General features: G+C 35.8%; 3 protein-coding genes and 1 pseudogene across 8 annotated transcripts; 3 read left to right on the plus strand and 1 right to left on the minus strand.

Moving 5' to 3' along the window:
- The first annotated feature begins 885 nt into the window (after window positions 1-885).
- Window positions 886-5,846, plus strand: LOC100780215 (alpha/beta hydrolase domain-containing protein WAV2). The gene is made up of 8 exons (XM_003551101.5): window positions 886-1,467; window positions 2,301-2,336; window positions 2,445-2,523; window positions 2,647-2,701; window positions 2,791-2,907; window positions 4,396-4,560; window positions 4,809-5,052; window positions 5,364-5,846. Exons 1-8 carry the CDS (start codon window positions 1,230-1,232, stop codon window positions 5,378-5,380), a joined length of 951 nt encoding a protein of 316 aa, XP_003551149.1. The 5' UTR covers window positions 886-1,229; the 3' UTR covers window positions 5,381-5,846.
- Window positions 5,847-7,749: 1,903 nt separating this feature from the next.
- On the plus strand, window positions 7,750-11,700 carry LOC100170695 (PHD2). 4 transcript variants are annotated; one of them, XM_006600049.4, is made up of 6 exons: window positions 7,750-7,895; window positions 8,338-8,469; window positions 8,598-8,630; window positions 8,985-9,213; window positions 10,863-10,998; window positions 11,255-11,700. In XM_006600049.4, the coding sequence occupies exons 2-6, from the start codon at window positions 8,370-8,372 to the stop codon at window positions 11,513-11,515; spliced, it is 759 nt and encodes a 252-aa protein (XP_006600112.1). In that variant the 5' UTR covers window positions 7,750-7,895; window positions 8,338-8,369; the 3' UTR covers window positions 11,516-11,700. The 4 variants fall into 4 exon arrangements, with proteins under 4 accessions (XP_006600112.1, XP_006600111.1, XP_006600113.1 ...); XM_006600048.4 differs by lacking the exon at window positions 7,750-7,895 and adding an exon at window positions 7,917-8,047; XM_006600050.4 differs by lacking the exon at window positions 7,750-7,895 and adding an exon at window positions 7,929-8,043.
- A 901-nt stretch (window positions 11,701-12,601) lies between these two features.
- LOC100784515 (glycerophosphocholine acyltransferase 1) lies at window positions 12,602-18,954 on the plus strand. 3 transcript variants are annotated; one of them, XM_041011351.1, is made up of 8 exons: window positions 12,602-15,637; window positions 15,755-15,856; window positions 16,002-16,059; window positions 16,171-16,271; window positions 16,660-16,755; window positions 16,841-16,934; window positions 18,031-18,268; window positions 18,456-18,954. In XM_041011351.1, exons 1-8 carry the CDS (start codon window positions 15,548-15,550, stop codon window positions 18,766-18,768), a joined length of 1,092 nt encoding a protein of 363 aa, XP_040867285.1. In that variant the 5' UTR covers window positions 12,602-15,547; the 3' UTR covers window positions 18,769-18,954. The 3 variants fall into 3 exon arrangements, with proteins under 3 accessions (XP_040867285.1, XP_040867284.1, XP_003551153.1); XM_041011350.1 differs by having other exon boundaries at window positions 15,755-16,059; XM_003551105.4 differs by lacking the exon at window positions 16,660-16,755.
- Window positions 12,843-13,735, minus strand: LOC102667888 (protein PLASTID MOVEMENT IMPAIRED 1-RELATED 1-like; annotated as a pseudogene).
- Window positions 18,955-19,025: the final 71 nt, after the last annotated feature.

Below are 19,025 nucleotides of genomic sequence, written 5' to 3' on the forward strand. Positions count from 1 at the left end.
TTTAATTTGGTATTACCGTACAAAAACACTATGCTAGTGTTTGGTATAGATGAATAAAAAAGAAAGAAAGTATAAGAAATGAAAATAGACGAAAGAGAAATGAAACAGAGAAAAATGGAGTAATTCTTCGATTTGACACACATTTGATGTGTCTTATCGTTTGCTCTCATGTTTCTTTAATTTCATGGGGATAACCTATGAAAGTGGGTGACGATTAGCATGGGAAAGACTAATTTGTCTCCGTTATGGGAGATGTTTGTGGTTTATAAAACATATTGATATCATATTGGACGACTTAGATGTGTATAGGATACCAGACGAGAAAATTGTATTGACACTTATTTAAATTAGTATTCTAAGTACATCAATAAAATAAAATAATATTCTAAGTGGGTTGGAAACGAAAATTGGTCACCATTACACGATTCATCTCTCACGGTGAAAGATATTTTAGAATTTTTCATGTCCGTCTGCCCGCCATCATCATGAAATTGAGATTGATTTTCAACATGTCTTAAAAAGAGATATTAACATAAAGCAAACACACTTTTTTTTTTATAGTGAAAATCGAAAATAATATTAAAAAATTTACAATAATTTATGGATCTTATTTAGCCAACTAAATTAAATTGTTTGAGTTAAATTCCTTGATAAAATAAATGATTTTATAGTTGTAGTAACGTTTTTTGAAAGTATTAGTTGGATCCATTAAATGCAAGTTCAATTAATTAAATGTTAGTATATATAATAAATAATTGTTTAATTTACCATAGCAAGTACAGTGTAGTTTAGCGTCATAAAATGTACCCGTATAATTTAATATTAATTTAATTTATACTTAACAAAAAATTCAACGTGAAAAAAAAAACTAACGCTGATTTTAACTTTTAAGTGTTAAAAAAAAAAAAGAAGAAAAAACGAGACATTATATTATGCTAGAAGGAAAAGGTCAAAGAGAGAGAGAGAGAGGAACCATCCCATAAAATACACAGCCACATGATGATGACATATTGACATGGTCTGGGGTAAAAGTAAAAGTAATGGCATTGTATGGATGTATGGTGATGGTATGATATAAATACAAAATCCATGGGCATGCGATTGGGTCTGTGTTTCCCGAGAAAGCGGCCCCAATATTTTGAAAGCAAATCCCAATCAATCCGGGCAGGGCAGTGTCAGTGACTTATTAAAATCGGGAAGGCCAAGAGAAGAAAGATCAAAGAGAGAGAATGGTTTCGTATGTGAACATCTTGCTGTACGGCGTGGGAGGGTTGGTGGTGGCGGGGATGGCATTGCTGGTGGCGTTTCAGGAGAAGCTGGTCTACGTTCCTGTCTTGCCTGGTCTCACCAAGTCCTACGCCATCAACCCCTCCCGCCTCAGACTCACCTACGAGGACGTCTGGCTCCAATCCGACGATGGTGTTCGCCTTCACGCTTGGTTCATCAAGCTCTTCCCTAATTGCCGAGGTCCTCTTCCTTCTCTTCTCCTAGATTTCCTTTTATTCCTTTCATCTTGTACCATGAACTTTTCTGTTACTGTTACTTGAGGTGAATTTGAACTGATTAAAAAGTAGCTGGCATGGCAGGGGAGAAATATAGATCGTCAAGAAAATTAGGGTATTATTTCCTATGATTTGTGTGAGACACGATGCTTTATGCTGCTTGTGAATTGAATTAAATCGTTTTTAGTTCGATGCTGATCCAATTGATGTCTTGATACCTACCAGCATTGTTTTAGTGAAAGAGAGGACAGATTATGAGGATGATAAGCGGAACACAGTGGTTTAAACTTTAAACGCTAGGATTTGGCTCCTCTCAAGTGAATTAGTGCACTTTAGAGGAATAAGTATGGATACAACTATTGATTTAAAAACACAACAGATGATATTTTAATAAAAAGGACCAAACTTAGATACTGTTCTATAGATACTTTTGGTGTTCTTGTATATGTTGACCTTTAATGTGAACCTTTATTGTGTGGGTTAAACTCCAATTCTGATTAGAGGACTATACCAAAAGCACCTAAAGAACTACATCTAAGTTATGTCCCAAATAAAAATCAAGTACATGCATAGCAATTCTGAAGTAAAGTTGTTACAAATTTACAATCTCTACTGCTGATTTTCTACTCTGTGTGTAAGTGTAAGTGCACTTTTTTTTTTTAATGCAACCCTCATTTTAGAATAGCCAATGTTGCTATGGATGAACCTGCACTTTGACATATGCTCTTTGTATTCAGTGTTTTTCTGTGCTCTGATGTCGTACTAATGCAGTTCTTCTTTCTCATGTTCCATTTCCAGGTCCAACCATTTTGTTTTTTCAAGAAAATGCTGGAAGTATCCTGATTGTAGATATTACGCATAAGTTGTGATCATTATTAGTTCACATATTTTTGCTTGAGTAGGTTCAATCTGCTTTTAAAGGCCTTGACTGCTGACTTTTAGATATTGCTCATCGTCTTGAAATGGTTCGAATAATGTTGCAGCAGTTACATTGCAATGTTTTCATGCTTTCTTACCGAGGGTATGTATCAGCCTTGGCTCCTTAATCATGATTTTTCCTTGTAGCTCTGTCTGCAGATTCACGCCTTTAAAATGCACATGTCACCTGACTGAGTTAGTACTAATGTATAATTCAACTACATAGTTATGGAGCAAGTGACGGCTATCCTTCTCAACATGGAATAACTAAGGATGCTCAGGTATGCTTTTTGATTAATAGTAATTCCCTTATTTTGGTCGTCAAACTTTTTGCTAAAAAATTGCAATTTTATTACCTCCTTGTGCCCAGGCTGCATTGGATCATCTTTCCCAAAGGTCTGATATTGACACATCTAGAATAGTTGTGTTTGGACGATCACTTGGGGGTGCAGTTGGAGCTGTACTAACAAAAAATAACCCCGACAAGGTATCCCCCTTGGAAACTATATATTTTAATGTTCATGTTTTTTCTTGGCAAACATTTAATGAGTTTTTGATTCAGTTGTTACTGTGGATTATAGCTTGCTAGATTTCAGTTTTTGCCGATAAATGTTTCTTTAGACTGCTAATACTATATGTATTACTATGTATTATACTCCCTTTGGAGTCATATATAAGCAAAAATAACTATTTTCACATTGTTTCAGAAAGTTAGTTAAAATCATTTAATTTTACTAATTTCAAGTAAAAAGTAAGATTATTCCTAAAATGACCTTCATTGCAACTTGATATCATAAATAAAATAGAATCCTTGAAAATAGAGTTACAATTAAGTGAAGGGAGTTTTAGGAATGATGTCATTAAATAGGGGTGAAATTAGTTAGATTTGCTTATATTTGAGTCCAAGACAAAACAATTTTTTTGCTTATATATGAGTCCAGAGTGAGTAGCTCGCTAGATTCACAAGGTAAAATACACACTAAGTTACTTATTCAAGGAAATTACTTAGATTTGCTTACTATATAGGACCACTTGCAACCTATTCAAGGAAATTACTTATAGGACCACTTGAAAAGGATAGCCGTCACTTGCTCCATAACTATGTAGTCAAAGTAGATAGATTCATTGCTCATTTAATGATTATCATTTATCAAACATTATGTGAGAAAAGAATATTGAATTTGTTGACTCAAACTTGTTTTAGATGATTGAGTCAATTTCATTGCTCTTCCCCTGGTACACACACACCAAGAAAAAAAAAATGCATGTTACAAATAGGATGGCTAATTCATGTTATAGTATTGCTTTTCAAGTGGTCCTATAAGTAATTTCCTTGAATAGGTTTATAGGAGCAGGAATATTTTAGTTTACATATATAGTAAGGTAATGTTTATTGCTATTTGTTGTGAAATAATTTAGGAACCCTATCCTTTAGTTGTTATGGAATATTTATCAAGACACATTTTACTTCCTTTAAGCATGAATAAGATTCCTTAAAACTGTCTTTGTAGCCAGTTTTTGACAGTGTTTGGAGAAATATCTTTTTCAATTTTGTTTTTTCAATAAACATTTAGCTTCAGTTGTTTTTGTTATGCACTCAAAAAGTTGTTGAATGAAATTGAAGAGCTGTGAAAATGGTCACTAAACCTTTTTTTTTCCTTTCAAAATAACTTAAGATTTTTTATGTTCATGTATGAAGATTTTCACTTTTATTGCTTTGGTGTGTATTTAATAATTAATTTAAGTGAGATTTCAGGCAGAGGCTTTGCCCTGCAACATGTTAATAGCTTTCTTCTTCAGACATTTTTTTATGAAAAAATAATTTTGCAACTAATTTTAAGTTACTGGCCTAAAGAAAGACTGTTGCAATCTTCTATTTAGAAATTTAGCCAGGCATCTCCATCTTGTTATTCTCAGCAAATTTTGTTTGTGCACCTTTAATCTACATTCCTCATTGGCTTGCTTTCTGTTTTAGGTTGCTGCACTGATACTTGAAAATACATTCACGTCTATATTGGATATGGCTGGAGTTTTGTTACCTTTTTTGAAGTGGTTTATTGGAGGAAGCTCTACAAATGGTCCTAAAGTACTCAATTTTCTTGTACGTTCTCCATGGAGTACTATTGATGTTGTTGGCCAGGTGAGGGATGCTGAAAATTTAAGTTTTGCCTTCTATTTTTCCACCTATTACAATTATGTCACTTGGGCATAATGATTTGTTTTTTCACAGTTAATACTTGGATAGTTGACGATGGGGCTTAATCATTTGTCTTTAAGAAGGGTGTTAATTTTAAAGTTTTAAGATCTCTCTGTCTCTGGGTATTGCTTGTGTATGTCTGGCGGGATTCATGTGGTTGTGCATCACCTTCTATGAACATTTAATTGCAGATCAAACAACCTATCCTTTTTCTATCTGGATTGCAAGATGAGATGGTCCCCCCATCACATATGCAAATGCTATATGCTAAGGCAGCTGCTCGTAATAATCAGTGTCTCTTTGTGGATTTTCCTACTGGCATGCATATGGATACTTGGCTGGCTGGTGGTGATCAGTACTGGAGAACAATTCAGCAGTTTCTTGAACAGCATGCCCCAGAGCAAAAGGAAGACAGATCATCCCAAAATGCAAATGGTAATTTTTTTTTCTTCATGCTGTGTTTTAAAACTAGGATGGATGGTTTAAGATTTTGCTTACTCAATTGTATGAATAATATTAAGTTAAGGATTTTCAGACGTGAAAGTTTTCTTCTTGTTCTTTCTTTAATATTAGTTTTTTGTCTTTTTCTTTTTCACTGTGCTCTGCATTTACGATGTCTTTCTTATGTTATTCTCAAACGTCATCCATCTATTGTTGCGATTGATTATTGTCATCCCCTTTAGCACTACTGCTAGCGATGTCCTCTGTTGCTCTTTGCTTACTTGTTGTTTTAATACTGCTGCCAGATATTGGGGCGAGGTGATTGGCTGGCATTAAATTATTTCGATGTTACTAATTGGCTAACTAAGGATTCAAACAGTTTCTGCCCTTTGAAGTAGCAGTCCGCAAAAGCACACTGTGAGAAGATGCTTCCTACTGAAACATGCTGCACCACGTCAAGGTATATCATTGAACAATTTTGGTTGGGTTGTGGTTTCCAGAACTTGGAAGATGCGCAGACAATTTGTGCTTACCCTTTTCCTATACTGTAGGGCACCTACATTTTGGGGGCCTGATCGAATTTGACAAAATGATATGTAGAATAATTATTATTTACATAAGCTATATTTATATATATGTACATGTAGTGTGCGCGCTATACTTTACGTATGTTCTTAGTGAGTGGGTTGGGTTCATGTTTTCATACTAATGCACGCTGAGACAGTGTGTGATATCGGAATCTCAGTTGATTCCTATTTTCTTTAATGTTATCTTTTATTGATTCTTTATATAGAAAGCTTGAATGTCTAATTTAATGCGTGATCTTTTTGCACGAGGAGCTACCTGGTGTAATGGTGTTTGACATATTTGAGTTAGGATCATGATTAGTTGAATACTCGTGTAATAGTTTCCATGCAAGTTTAAAATTTGCTTATAATTTTTCGCCATTTTTTTCTCCCGCGGATAACTAAGGGTTGCACTGAAGAGACGAGTTTTAGTTAGAACCATAGATTGATGATTACTCGATATTTAGAGAAATGCACCGTGCTTTTGATGCATGAGTCTAGGAAATGGGAAGAGAAACAAGTGTTACACGCTTGAGTTACGTTTCCTATACACGGGTAAGTGATTCTAAGAAGCCATTCGACATATACCCATTGTTTATTTCAGGGGAAATCAGTGGAAAGAAATAGAAAGGAGAAATAAAATAGAAATACTAAATTTTTATTATTTGTTTGAGAAAAGAAATTAGAAAGAAGGAAGGTTTTTCTTTTGAGACTTGTAAGAGACCCCCCCCCCCCCCAAAAAAAAAAAAAAATTCGTGCGGAATGATAGGAAAATGAAGAGTTTTCAATATTTCTTAGCTTATAAAAAAATGAGTAAGTTTTTATAATGAAAAAAAAAATAATATAATGAAGCAAAAATTTATTGTTTTGAACTAATTAATGTAGAAATATTTTTTTAATTTCATTTTTCTCACTATCCAATTAAGTTAAAAACTTCATTTATTTCCCTCTTATTTTATTTATCCTTATAATATACTTTTCTATTCTATTTTTCCTCTTTATTTTATTTTTAATTCAAAACAAATATTATTTTAATAATTTTTCAAAACAAGAGTGACAGAAAAAAAAGAGAAACAAATGAAATAAGAATTAAGAAGGATGATGTTATTCTGTAAAAAAGAAGAAGGATGATGTTATTCTGTAAAAAAGAAGAAGGATGATGTTATTTAAAAATGATAATTTTTTTATAGCAATCAAGAGTACAGGTACCCTTATTCTAAAAAAAATTGTTAAAATATATGAGTCCCGCTTAAAAATTAAAACCCATGTTTCAACGCTTCACTCAGATATCAGCCAGCCAACTTGGCATATATGGCACAACAAAAGTCTGTTATAACTATTTCCTGTTCAGCATCAATTTTCTTTGATATCTCTTGCTTTAATTTTCTTTGACATCTCTTTCTCTAATCCTCACTTATGCTAGTTTTAAACTCTTTTTTTCTGGAAGAAAGAATTGTTCAAAAATGGCAGAGGATAAAAAAGTTCGGGTTGTTCAAGTGCCATACCCTAGGATCTGGACGTTGATTGTAAAGAATGACATTGATAGATTATCGTGTTGAGAAGTGTTAACAGTACAATCTCTGTCATATTCTTTCTATTTATTATTAAAAATTTCATGATTAAGAAAAAGGATTGATTAAATGAGAAGTATGATATCAAAACTTATATTTTCAATAAAGAGTGTTAAAAAAATGTTGTTAAAATTGTGACAAACTACTACTGGTGAAGAAATATTGCTAATACTTTTTTTAAAAAAAAATAAAATTGTCCTGCTTTACTTTTCATGCTGTATATATAATAGTATTATGGGTGTAGTTGGATAAGTTTTTTTAAAAACTCTTTTAGAAAAATAAAATAATAAAATAATTTTTTTCATTAGCCGATTATTAATTGATTTTTAAAATATCATCTTATTTTGTAGAGAAACTATCGAGAGTATTTTTATAAATTAATTAATGATTAAATAATTGAGAGTTTATTTTAACTTATAGAAAAATTCAACTTATTTTTTTTGTTAGAAGTGATTTAAAAAAAATTATCAAACAGATCCTATATATGTATATATGTTTTTAATAGAAAGATCCTATATCTGTTATGGTGCTGCTCACCCATGTTGAATCATAAATAAAAGGAAGGAAGCACAGCAGATAGTACTTATATTAGTACTGTACGTACTGGTGAATTCAAGGTAACAACACGTCAAGACACACCATACACGGCCTCTAAATTCCGGATTTGAAAGCGAGAACCATATAATTAATTGACCTATGGGTATACTCTGTCACCCTTTCCCTTTCTCTTTCTCTTCCATTGCATCACACATCAGTTAATTTAGTTCTCCTTACGCCACAGCAGCACCAAAGTGCAAAAACCTGCTATTGTTCTTTTATTTTCTATGATTTCTCAGAGTACCATACTTGTTGGTATTTTAACCATGTTTCTTATTTTTTTTTATATTAATTAAATAAAGGAGAAAACACAAACAAACAAGGGATGTTAATCTTATCTTGTATTAGTGTGTATTTGAATTTAATAATGAAGGGGTCAATTGATTATCATGTCCACACACTATTAGGCTATTAGCTTTTCTCCGTCTTCCTTTGTTCCTTCTTTCCCTCTCTTTTTCCGCTCCTTATTACTGGAAATGCTGCTTTCTTCTTCTCGCGCTCATCTTCACTGACTACTTCTCTCTCTGCAATTTCCATTGTTGAAGAAGGAGAGAGGTTTTGAGGTGTGGGGTCGGTGATGGACGGTGGTGGAGTGAACTACAACCCTCGCACCGTGGAACAGGTTTTCCGGGACTTCAAGGGCCGTAGAGCTGGCATGATCAAGGCTCTCACCACTGGTCTCTCTCTCTCTCTCTCTCACTCGCTTTTGTTCTTACCAATTAATTTCAGTGTTTCCTCTGCAAAATTACCTGTTCCTGTTTTTAATACATTCTAATACTCAACTTTCCTTTTCCTTTCTTCTCAGATGTTGAAGAATTTTTCCAGCAGTGCGATCCTGGTTAGGGTTTATTTTGTTTGCCTTTGCCATCTCCTTTACCTTGTTCTCTGTGTTTCCTTGTGTTGTAGTCTGTAACTAATATTTATCGCCTTCTATGTCTAGGATATTCTACTCCTGAAAATTTTTGGTTTATTTTCCTTGCATTGTGTAATAGGGTAATTAACAATTATTTTGTGCATGCGAGTTGAAACTTAATTTGATTTTTTGTTTATTTCTTTTCCATGCTTGCTATGCTCAAATTCTTGTTCTATGTCGTTAATTGATGAGAGTAGAGCACGTTAACAATGCAAGTGAGGTACACTGATAATATACTGATGCTTCATTTGTTTAACTGTTGTGTTTATTTTGCACCAGAAAAGGATAATCTTTGTCTGTACGGATTCCCTAATGAGCAATGGGAAGTTAATTTACCTGCGGAAGAAGTTCCTCCGGAGCTTCCTGAGCCTGCATTGGGCATAAACTTTGCTAGGGATGGGATGCAAGACAAGGACTGGCTGTCTTTGGTTGCCGTTCACAGCGATGCATGGTTACTTGCAGTGGCTTTCTACTTTGGGGCACGATTTGGTTTTGATAATGCTGACAGGTATAATTATGTTTTCTAACCCTTTATTGTGTGTTTTTTCACGCAATTGATCTCTAGGTTGGACAAGGAAATTTTTTGGATGCCTATCATTTTTCATTTACTAATGAATTTTTGGTCTTAATTTGTGGCTATGCTGTTTTGATTTAGTTAATGGAAAAACATTATTTTATCTTGGTACACGGACAATTTTGTTTTGAGGGAAGATTAAGCAATTGTTTTGTTTTAACAGCTATTTAGATTTCTCTGCAGTATTTCATTTCTTGGTGGTGGTAGGCTAGAATATCTAGATTGTTTGTTATGCAAAAAGGTAAATCGCACAAGAAAAACATAAAGGCAATATTCTTATGCCAAAGTATTTCTTATTCTTCCTTTTTTTATGCTGGATCAACTTGTATTCCACTAACGGTCAGTTTAATAAATAGTTCATGATGACCATACTTGGTCATGTAGTTATTAAGGGTGTAAGTGGGTCCAGGAACTCCTGAAGTTGTCTGTGCTCATTGGTTTGAACTGACGGTCCGGTTTGGTTTCAAGTTAGTCATCCCAATCTTGTTTGGTTCGGGTATTGTGTTCTGAAATTTTCAGTCCAATGAACCTGAGCCAAACCAATCTTCAGAAGAGGTTGACGATTTATCCGATTCTTATTCCCATGGCTTCTCCAGATCTGCATCCGCATCCACATCACTGCACCACATTGGTGTCATGAGCATTGTGTGTTGGATTTTTGGTTTGGGTGGGTGGAGGCTTCACCTGTCTCTATTGTTTGATGGATCAGGAGCCAAGCGGCGGTTTCAGCAAATGAGATCAGAATCCCTCAACCACCTGGGAAGCCAAGTGATGGTTTCAGCAACTCCTGTGTACAATGCGGGGCTCTATGTTTCCTTTGGAGGAAGAAGAACAAGAGTTTTGTGATTTCATAAGAGTTTGGACTGATGGATACCCGAAAAGAATAAAATCTGTGAATCATTCCATAGTGCCTTCTCAGTTTTCTGATTTTTATTTTTTTTTCTTCAGATTTTCATTATTCTAGTATAAGACCCAAGTACCCAGCTTGAGCCAACCCAGAGACCCACTTGGTTTGGTTTAGGTTGTCTGCCCAAAAAATGCATAACCCGAACCAGCCCAACCTGATACTATTTAATTGGTTTGGACTTCTAAATACCCTAAAACCGACCCAACGTCCCAACCCAACCTGATTACAGCTCTAGTAATTTTAAAAAAGGAACAACATCGTCTTATACAGAATTTGCATTTTGGATTCTAAGTTTTTCTCTTTATGGGTTAATAAGGGAGTTAAAGCCTTTACAGTGTATACGATGAGCTATTAGGCATAAAATTTCTATTTATGGGTTAATAAGGGAGTTAAAGCCTTTACAGTGTATACGATGAGCTATTAGGCATAAAATTTCTATTTATACCAACCCCCAATATTTTTTTGGATTTGGCTAACAAGTATAACTGTATAAATGTTTTTTGTCTTTGTTTGGTATGGGTTTTTTGGTTTCCAGATGGTGTTGGTGAACAAGTTAGCAGAATACAAAATTTGTGATATAATAAATGTAAACCAAATTGATTCATTCAGAGAATAAAAGGTTCACTGTGGCCTCAGTTTTATCATAGCCTATGATAATGTGCAATTGTCTTTGCAGGAAACGCCTGTTCTCTATGATTAATGATTTACCAACAATATTTGAGATTGTGACTGGAAGCGCAAAAAAACAGACGAAGGAAAAATCATCCATTTCAAACCACAGCAGTAACAAATCAAAATCTGGTTCAAAAGGGGTAAAAATATCTTAGTACCTTCACTCTTCCCTGTATGATATTTTTCTCTTTATATATATTTTTTACCGTCATAATTGCTTTATTAGAAAATATTTGGACTCTAGTAGTGCATCATATACTCTAGCTTTTCCACTTTTTTGAATTTATAAATATTTTCTTGCTTCTTACGAAGAGTTGTGGTGCCACATACTTATAATTGTATTTCTTCTTTGACATGTCATTTCTGCATTATTGTTTCCTTATTGGAACAAAACAGCGAGGATCTGAATCAGGGAAGTATTCAAAGGAAACAAAGGACGAGGAGGAAGAGGTACTGGATGAAGAAGATGACGAGGAGCATGAGGAGACCTTGTGTGGGGCATGTGGGGAGCACTATGCATCCGATGAGTTCTGGATTTGTTGCGACATATGTGAGAAGTGGTTCCATGGCAAGTGTGTGAAGATCACTCCAGCCAGGGCCGAACACATCAAGCAGTATAAGTGCCCCTCATGCAGCAATAAGAGAGCACGGCCTTGATATAGTTGAGAAGTGGGTCAGTCCTCACCCCTTGTAACTAAATCATGTTGGACGTCTAACTTGTTAGTGGCTTAGGCTTCCTTTGTCATGCCATGATGGTGTGGAATATGTATTCAGTACTTTGGGTCTTGTGAACCTTTCAGTGGATATATTTATTAATATTGATAGTTTGCAGGTTCTGAACATGTCTCCAACTACATCCTTTACTGTACTTATATTTTTAGTACAGTATATGTTAGCGCACATGTCATATTTGCTAGCATGACACATTAGATGGATCAGATCTATGGTTTACCCAATGATAGCAGTGTGGCATCTGCGCAAGCTTTGGAAGAATGACAGAGTTGGCTTTAGGTGCAAATTACAGTCAAAAGTTTTGTTCAGCATTTTATGTAACTAAAATAGTTCTGGGTTCTTCCCTTAAAGCTCCGCCGGGCCATTGGAAATATTATAGGTTGGGCTGAACAGATCTGTTGGAAATATTGACGATACATTGTCTGATGCTTCATACCGTGGCCTGCTGGAATGTGCTTTATTGATCTGGCTTCTGAAACTCGGTAGTATTTACCATTACGGATCATGGGCAAAGAAACTCATCCGAGTTGCTAATTCATCAGTGTGTGAATATGGTCGTGTGTCGGTGTTCTTTTGGAAGGAACCAAAGCCAAATTGTCACAAAGTGGATTGTGAATCTAACTCAGACTTACAAAATCGGTTTATAAGATGAAGATTGTTTCCTATTTATATAATTTATCTCGACAGTAATATCTTTAGTCAATGTGAGACTTTTAACATGTCCCTTTTTGTTTCAGTTACCTGTCATGTGAGACTTTAAACACACATCCTCTATTTAGGGATGATCACAATTAAGATGATTTTTCCAACACAAATATTTTTCATTTAGTGACATCGCAAGGATTATATATATTTATATTCTTTGCTAGACTAAATATGTTTCGTCCCCTAACTTATTTTTCGGTTCAGGCAAACTATTGTCAAACTATTGCCAATGATTATATTTGAAATATACACTTGTTCATGCAAATGACTGTAATATAATTTACATGATGTTATATACAATAGATGAAGCATGGAGAAGTATATTATAAATGGTATAAAAAATACAGTAAAAGCAATGGCATTTATTAGAAAAATCCATGAAGTTTTCTCCACATCTCATACAACATTATTCAACAGGTCTTGTTTGATCGATGCTCAAAGAAAGCAAAAGTATCTCCTCTCCCAGGTAGAGTCAATGCGATATAAGAATCGGGTGGCCAAATCAAGTAACAACTTCAAACATTGCCTCTAATAAGGATAAGCCCCCTTATAGCAAAAAATTGAATCGTGCACTCCACGTACTAGTTTTATTTGGTATTTTGATATTGGGATTTCTTATATGTGGATTTAGCTCTTTCAATTCCTTCCATCTTGTTCCAGTACCATAAATACGAGGTGATATGCTCCACAATGTGTCACCGGGTTGCACGTTTGCGGTGGTGATTGGAGCACTTGATTTAGATACAACCTTTGACTTCACCAATGAATTCTTATTGTTCTTCCCCATTCCATTAGCAATCAACCAGCGAGAACCAGACTGTTGCTGTTGTTGTCGTCTTGAAGTGCCCCAAAACTTCTTTTTGAGAGGCTCAGTCTTCAGACCTGCAACATGTACTTCTGTAATTCTGAACTGATGAATGGCTTCCTCTTCAGAATTTTTCTCTTCTTTGTTGGCCTTCATCTCCACCTTGGCTACTATTTCACACTCATGATTATTTTTTCCCGCTTCAGAGACATGCCTGTAAATCTTTTGCTTTGGTGGGACAAACACTCTCTCAACTTGTAAGAGAAAGCATTGGTATTCCAAGTGGCTCATAGTTTCTTAGAGGATCGCGAAGTTGTACCATCAGAGCTACTCTGAAATTGTTTCCCAACAAACCACGTTTCCTACCTTAGCTTTTGCCTTGTTTCCTCTCTCCCTTTGAACTCCTGCGAATCATGTCCATAGAGTTAGCATGATGTGCAGCAAGAAGTTTTGAAGTATGCTCACTGATATTATCTATATCATCATCATCAATCTCACCAGAATCTAGTCTCATCCATTCATCAAGAGTTATTGATAAGCCTATTATCCCATCAACACCCTCATTGCTGCTGTCTTTTGTATCCAACAATTGCAAGGCAGCAGCTCCATCCAGGCCAAGGAATCCAGCACTAATACTAACCCCCTTTCGTTGGAGAGCACAAACGTCCCCAAAGGATTGCACAATGATGTTTGATGGTTCGCCCTCATTCGACATCCCGGATTGTATTCTCAAACCCTCCAGTGAAAGTGCTTCAATTTTATCCATAGCTAATGGAGCTGCTGACGATACACTGGCAGCAGATCAAATATGAGACACGAAAACCGGCAGGTCTTCTCCAACCTCTTCCCGTGACATCTTCACCGTGGGAAGATATATCTTTGGACTTCATCATGAGTCTCCCTCCATCTCATGGCTACACCACTATCCTTGTTGTGGTTGACCGCTTCACAAAGGGAGCACACTTTGGTGCTTTGCCTTCCCAGTATATGGCTCATAAAGTAGCTTCCCTATTCCTCGACATGGTCTGCAAACTTCACGGTTTTCTGCCAAGTTTAGTTTTCGATCGCGACCCTATTTTTGTTGGCAATTCTGGCGTGCACTGTTCACCATTTGCGGCAGTAGGCTCCGTATGAGCACTGCATATCATCCAAAAACAGATGGCCAAACTGAGGTTCTGAATCGAACCTTGGAGCAGTATCTTCAATGCTTTGTTCATGATACTCCAACAAGATGGTTTGCATATCTTTCCCTCGCGAAATGGTGTCATAATACTTCCATTCATTTGGCGACCGGAATCACACCATTTGAAGCCACTTACGGCAAGGTACCTCCTTCCATTCCTCATTATGTATTGGGGTCATCCAACGTTGAAGCTGTTGATCATCTTCTATCCACTAGACAAGACCTTTGGACCTCTCTAAAAGCTCGTCTTTTAAAGACACAACATGCCATGAAGAACCAAGCCGACATCAAATGCAGGGATGTTTCTTATATTGTGGGTGACTGGGTACGTGAAGCTGAGACCCTACCGTCAGACTTCAATTTCTCGCACCAGCTTCAACAAGTTATCAAAACGATATTATGGGCCTTTTCAAACCTCTGAACGAATAGGTGCCGTAGCTTATCGTCTCGCCCTTCCCGCTGACTCCAGAATTCACTATGTGTTTCATTGTTCTATACTTAAACCACATCATGGGTCGTGACCCCATCTTACAAATCCTCTCCCACCTCAAGCTACCGACAATCACCCACTCATAGAACCATTACAAATTCTGAATCGCAAATGGGACTCTGGTGTTTCGCCTCCATCACTGTTAGTTTTGGTGCAATGGAATGGCCTCGCTCCTGAAGAAACTTCGTGGGAAAAGTGGGAGGATTTACGCGAGACATTCCACCTTGAGGACAAGGTGGTTTTGCCGGCAGCGGGTGTTGATAGAGCACGACAAACCCGGCCCAAGAGAGCAACTCACAAACCTGTATTCCTGCAGGAATACGCGCAAGGATAGGCCGAAAGCCGTTAGTAGTGCGTGTGCAGTAAGAAAGTTAGTGCGTGTTGATTAGAAAGTTAGCACTAGTGCACGGTTAGAAAGGTTAGTGATTTCGGATAAGCACGAGCTGCAGTAGAACAGTCTAGAACAGCTTTTGGTTGTTATAAATATCACTTAAAGCAATGAATAAAGCAGAAAAGTTATCTTCAACCTTTCCTTTTCCTTCTTGTTGCTGGAGATTACCCTTGATCTCGAAACCAAGGGAGAAGCACTATCAGGTATTCAAGTTGAGGCTTAAAAAAAAAAAGGCGTGTGCATGTAAATGATTAACCAGATAGTTCCATTTGAGAGTTAAAGCTTCCATTTCATTGCAAGGCTTGATTTGCTTGTCGTGAATTGGATAACTCCAATCAAAACACCGCCACCTCTGTCTTCGCGTTCACCACTGTGCAGTAAATATGTCTGACACCGAAGACCATGCAGCAGAGTATTCCAATGGTGACGAATCCCCTCCAAAGCCCAGACAGAGGTTCAGGGACAGATCTAAGGTCAAACTAAAACCCAAACCATGTTATGTTTTTCATTTGATTTTCGACGCCACACATGATTCTTTCTTGATTTTTACGATGTGGGTCTTGTTTGGTTTTACTTTTGGCTCAACGCAGGAGATGCTGTCCAAACAAGCTGTGCAGACCAAGCAAATGCTTTCCAAACAGGCCGTTAAGATTGCCAAACAAGCTGAGGAACACGAAAGGTTCATCAACAAGGTCACTTTTTTCGTTTTTCTATTTCAAAATGTTTGCTTTTTTTAAAAATTATTATCTGGGTGTTGAACAATTCAATGAGTTTATCATGGATAGTCAAAATATTGAGCATGCTTTAATTGTTAATCACTCTTTCATAAATGTTCAGGTGACCCATCTCGCGGGAGTCCTCGGTTTTGGTGGATTTTGCTTCCTTTTAGGGGCACGTAAGTTGACAAGTCTCGCTGATGCATTTGCAGTGTTGTGGAATGTTTTTCAATAAATGTGGATTCTTAGTTTCGTTCTTTTCTTTTTTGCCATTTTGTTTTTCTTGGCAGGACCCCAAGATATTCCCTATGTATATTGTTTGTTTTACGTCATCTTTGTTCCTCTTCGTTGGATATACTATAGGTCCAAGAAATGGCATTACTATCTACTGGTAAGCTGACATATCACAAATTCTGTTCCTGAAGTGCACTGTACTTGTATGGTGTATTGTGGTTTAACAATAGAAAAGTTAGCAAAAAGAATGGTTAAGTGAATTACCAACTACCAACATAGTTATGATGTGTGATTAATTTGATTGGATTAATTTTTAAGACATTAATCTGATTGGTTAGATCTTTTAGACCTGGAAGCTCTAATAGTAATGACAAGGGCATTGTCATATTAAACTGTGTTTCCATGTGTTAATAATTAAAATAGTTAGAATAGTGTCTATTTTCCCATTAATCACTAATTCATTATCACGCAGATACAGTACTGATATTATTGTTTTATGAGTTTCCTGCAATGAAAGTTTAGTTACACGATTGCCCATGTTTCAGGATTTTTGCTATTATGCCAATACAATATTTTTGATTGATCTTCTTTTTTACTCATCAAATGAGAAGCTTTTCATGGTTTGCTTTTCTTTTGCGGAGGTAAGAGCATTATCCATGGTAATTTGACTCCTTGGCCAAAGAATGATTCATCAGTCAATTGTGTCTTATTCAAGAGCTTTTGCAGGGGCCATTAGCATGGGCTTTGATTGTTTGGCGCTGCAGCTTGGTTTTCAGTTCTCTTGACAAAATTGTCAGTGTTCTTATCCATCTATTACCTGGTAAATTATAATTTCATCTTATAGTTTCTCTTATTTTTTTCAGCAAGAAAAAGAAATTCTGGGAAATTGTAGGCTTCTGCTACAATAATTACTGACTTCTACCTTCAATAGTCAAATATTGGGTGTAAGGTTCTGCTTTTTATCTAGACAACAATGTTCAGTGTATGTGCTATTAAGAATATTGTGAGAATATATGAAAAATATGACATCATATCACATAACATCATTCACACCAAATTTTATATCCAACTTTTTACTGCTATGAAGCTTCCAAAATCCAAATGCTGTTTTTGACGAATTTGGGGAAGTTTTAGTTCTTGATGTTTATAACTGTTAGCTAAGAAATTAATGTTAATGACCCTTCCAATGAAGCCTATTTTTCCTTGGTCATGCAACAGTCCAACCTACTCTTTGGGCTGATGATTATTCCAGCTGTCTTGCTGAGTTATATATATATATATATATATATATATATATATATATATATATATATATATATATATATATATATATATATATATATTTCTTTTTTTATTACTGCTGAGTTATATTTCTAACAGTGCTTATCTATCTGATTTCTGCAGCATCCTTGAGTTGCCTTTCTAGCCCCAAGGATTCATTTGTAACAAGCTTAAAACCAATTAAGCTTTAGCTTGAGGAAGAGACAATATATGAAAAATATGATATCTCATAATATCTCATCCTTCACATCAAAGCAATATCCATTTCAGATTGTTTAGATTCTATCCTCTCTTCTTCCTGTCAGACATAATTTGCTATTTTTGTCCAACTGTCCTCATTGAGGCATTTAGACACTTATCCCATTTTCTTGCTAGATATCATATTGTTAAATATAAGCAAGCAGTGGGTTGAACTTGTGATAGATTTGCTAAATCTATGTTTTCTATTGTATCATTTTTAGTATTTAGTATAGTCACGCTTTCTACAAAGTAGTTTTGTTGAACATCATAGACATCTCACGTTGTTTAAAATATGAAACTAGCAGAACAGACTTTTGATAGATATGCCCAACTTTATGTTTCTTTTTGTATCCATTTTGTTTTTACTATGCCTTTAACTCAGTAGTTCTTTCCAGGATTGGTTTTCTTTACTATTCGATGGTGGAATCCTGCAACCTTTGAAGCCATGCATCCAGAGGGAACTGCTAGAAGACCTACGTGGCCATACATCGAAGATAAATCCTATCTCTGGACATGGCTGTTTCTGGTACCCTTGGTTGCTTACACTTTGTGGCAGGTTCTATACTTCCTCATTGTCAATGTATTACGCAGACAAAGGCTTTTAAGAGATCCCGAAGTCATGACTTCCTACAGGTACCCAATGAATATGCATATACTTCCCTACCCTTCTATGTTCATAAGAAACAACCTTCTACTGTTCAAATAGAAGTTCTGGTATGGGTTAAAACTTCAAAGTTTAAGATGCTTTTATGTGTTTTGGATTGGTTGAATAGATCCTCCCTTCACTTCTCTCATTATATTGACTTTCATTGTTTCATAGGGAACTCTCAAAAAAGGCTCAGAAAGCAAACAACATATGGTGGCGCTTAAGTGGGTTGCTTGGGGATCAAAATCGCATGCTGATGTACATTTTTCTTCAAGGCATATTTACGGTGGCAACCATGGCACTTACTGTCCCCATATTCTTGTCATATGAATTGCATGTAGTTTTTCAAATACTAAAGGTTTCTGCCTCAATATGGAACGGAGGAAGTTTTCTGTTAGAGGTAATGCCTAGACAGGCAATTCTTAAGGAGAAAAAGAAATCAGAGATGCAACCTGTTGAAGCTCAACCCAATCATGATCATCAATAGAGATGGAAAATGACAGGAACTAGGAAGTTAAAACAATGTTGTTGTGACATCTCACTCCTTGCTCAACTAATATCCACGTATTTTGAAGTTGTAATTGTATTTGTTGATTTCTTTTTACTGAAAAATACGGATATGGGTGGGTGGGCTGTGGCTTTGGTTGTCTTAAATCAAAATTGTCTTTTTTTACTTTACTTTTTATTTGGATTGAAAATTCCATCACTACTATCTCTTCATTAAGTCAATTAACCATAAGGATA

Source organism: Glycine max, chromosome 17 (genome assembly GCF_000004515.6).
Source record: "Glycine max cultivar Williams 82 chromosome 17, Glycine_max_v4.0, whole genome shotgun sequence".
NCBI classification, from domain to species: Eukaryota; Viridiplantae; Streptophyta; class Magnoliopsida; order Fabales; family Fabaceae; genus Glycine; species Glycine max.

Coding starts and splice junctions, on each gene's coding strand:
- LOC100784515 (XM_041011350.1), top strand. CDS start 15,567: ATGCAGCAGAGTATTCCAATGGTGACGAATCCCCTCCAAAGCCCAGAC. Junction 15,638..15,754: donor GGTTCAGGGACAGATCTAAG/GTCAAACTAAAA, acceptor GGCTCAACGCAG/GAGATGCTGTCCAAACAAGC. Junction 16,756..16,840: donor TTTGCTTTTCTTTTGCGGAG/GTAAGAGCATTA, acceptor GAGCTTTTGCAG/GGGCCATTAGCATGGGCTTT.
- LOC100170695 (XM_006600049.4), top strand. CDS start 8,370: ATGGACGGTGGTGGAGTGAACTACAACCCTCGCACCGTGGAACAGGTT. Junction 8,470..8,597: donor GATCAAGGCTCTCACCACTG/GTCTCTCTCTCT, acceptor CTTTCTTCTCAG/ATGTTGAAGAATTTTTCCAG. Junction 8,631..8,984: donor TTTCCAGCAGTGCGATCCTG/GTTAGGGTTTAT, acceptor ATTTTGCACCAG/AAAAGGATAATCTTTGTCTG.
- LOC100780215 (XM_003551101.5), top strand. CDS start 1,230: ATGGTTTCGTATGTGAACATCTTGCTGTACGGCGTGGGAGGGTTGGTG. Junction 2,524..2,646: donor TTCATGCTTTCTTACCGAGG/GTATGTATCAGC, acceptor TCAACTACATAG/TTATGGAGCAAGTGACGGCT. Junction 4,561..4,808: donor CTATTGATGTTGTTGGCCAG/GTGAGGGATGCT, acceptor ATTTAATTGCAG/ATCAAACAACCTATCCTTTT.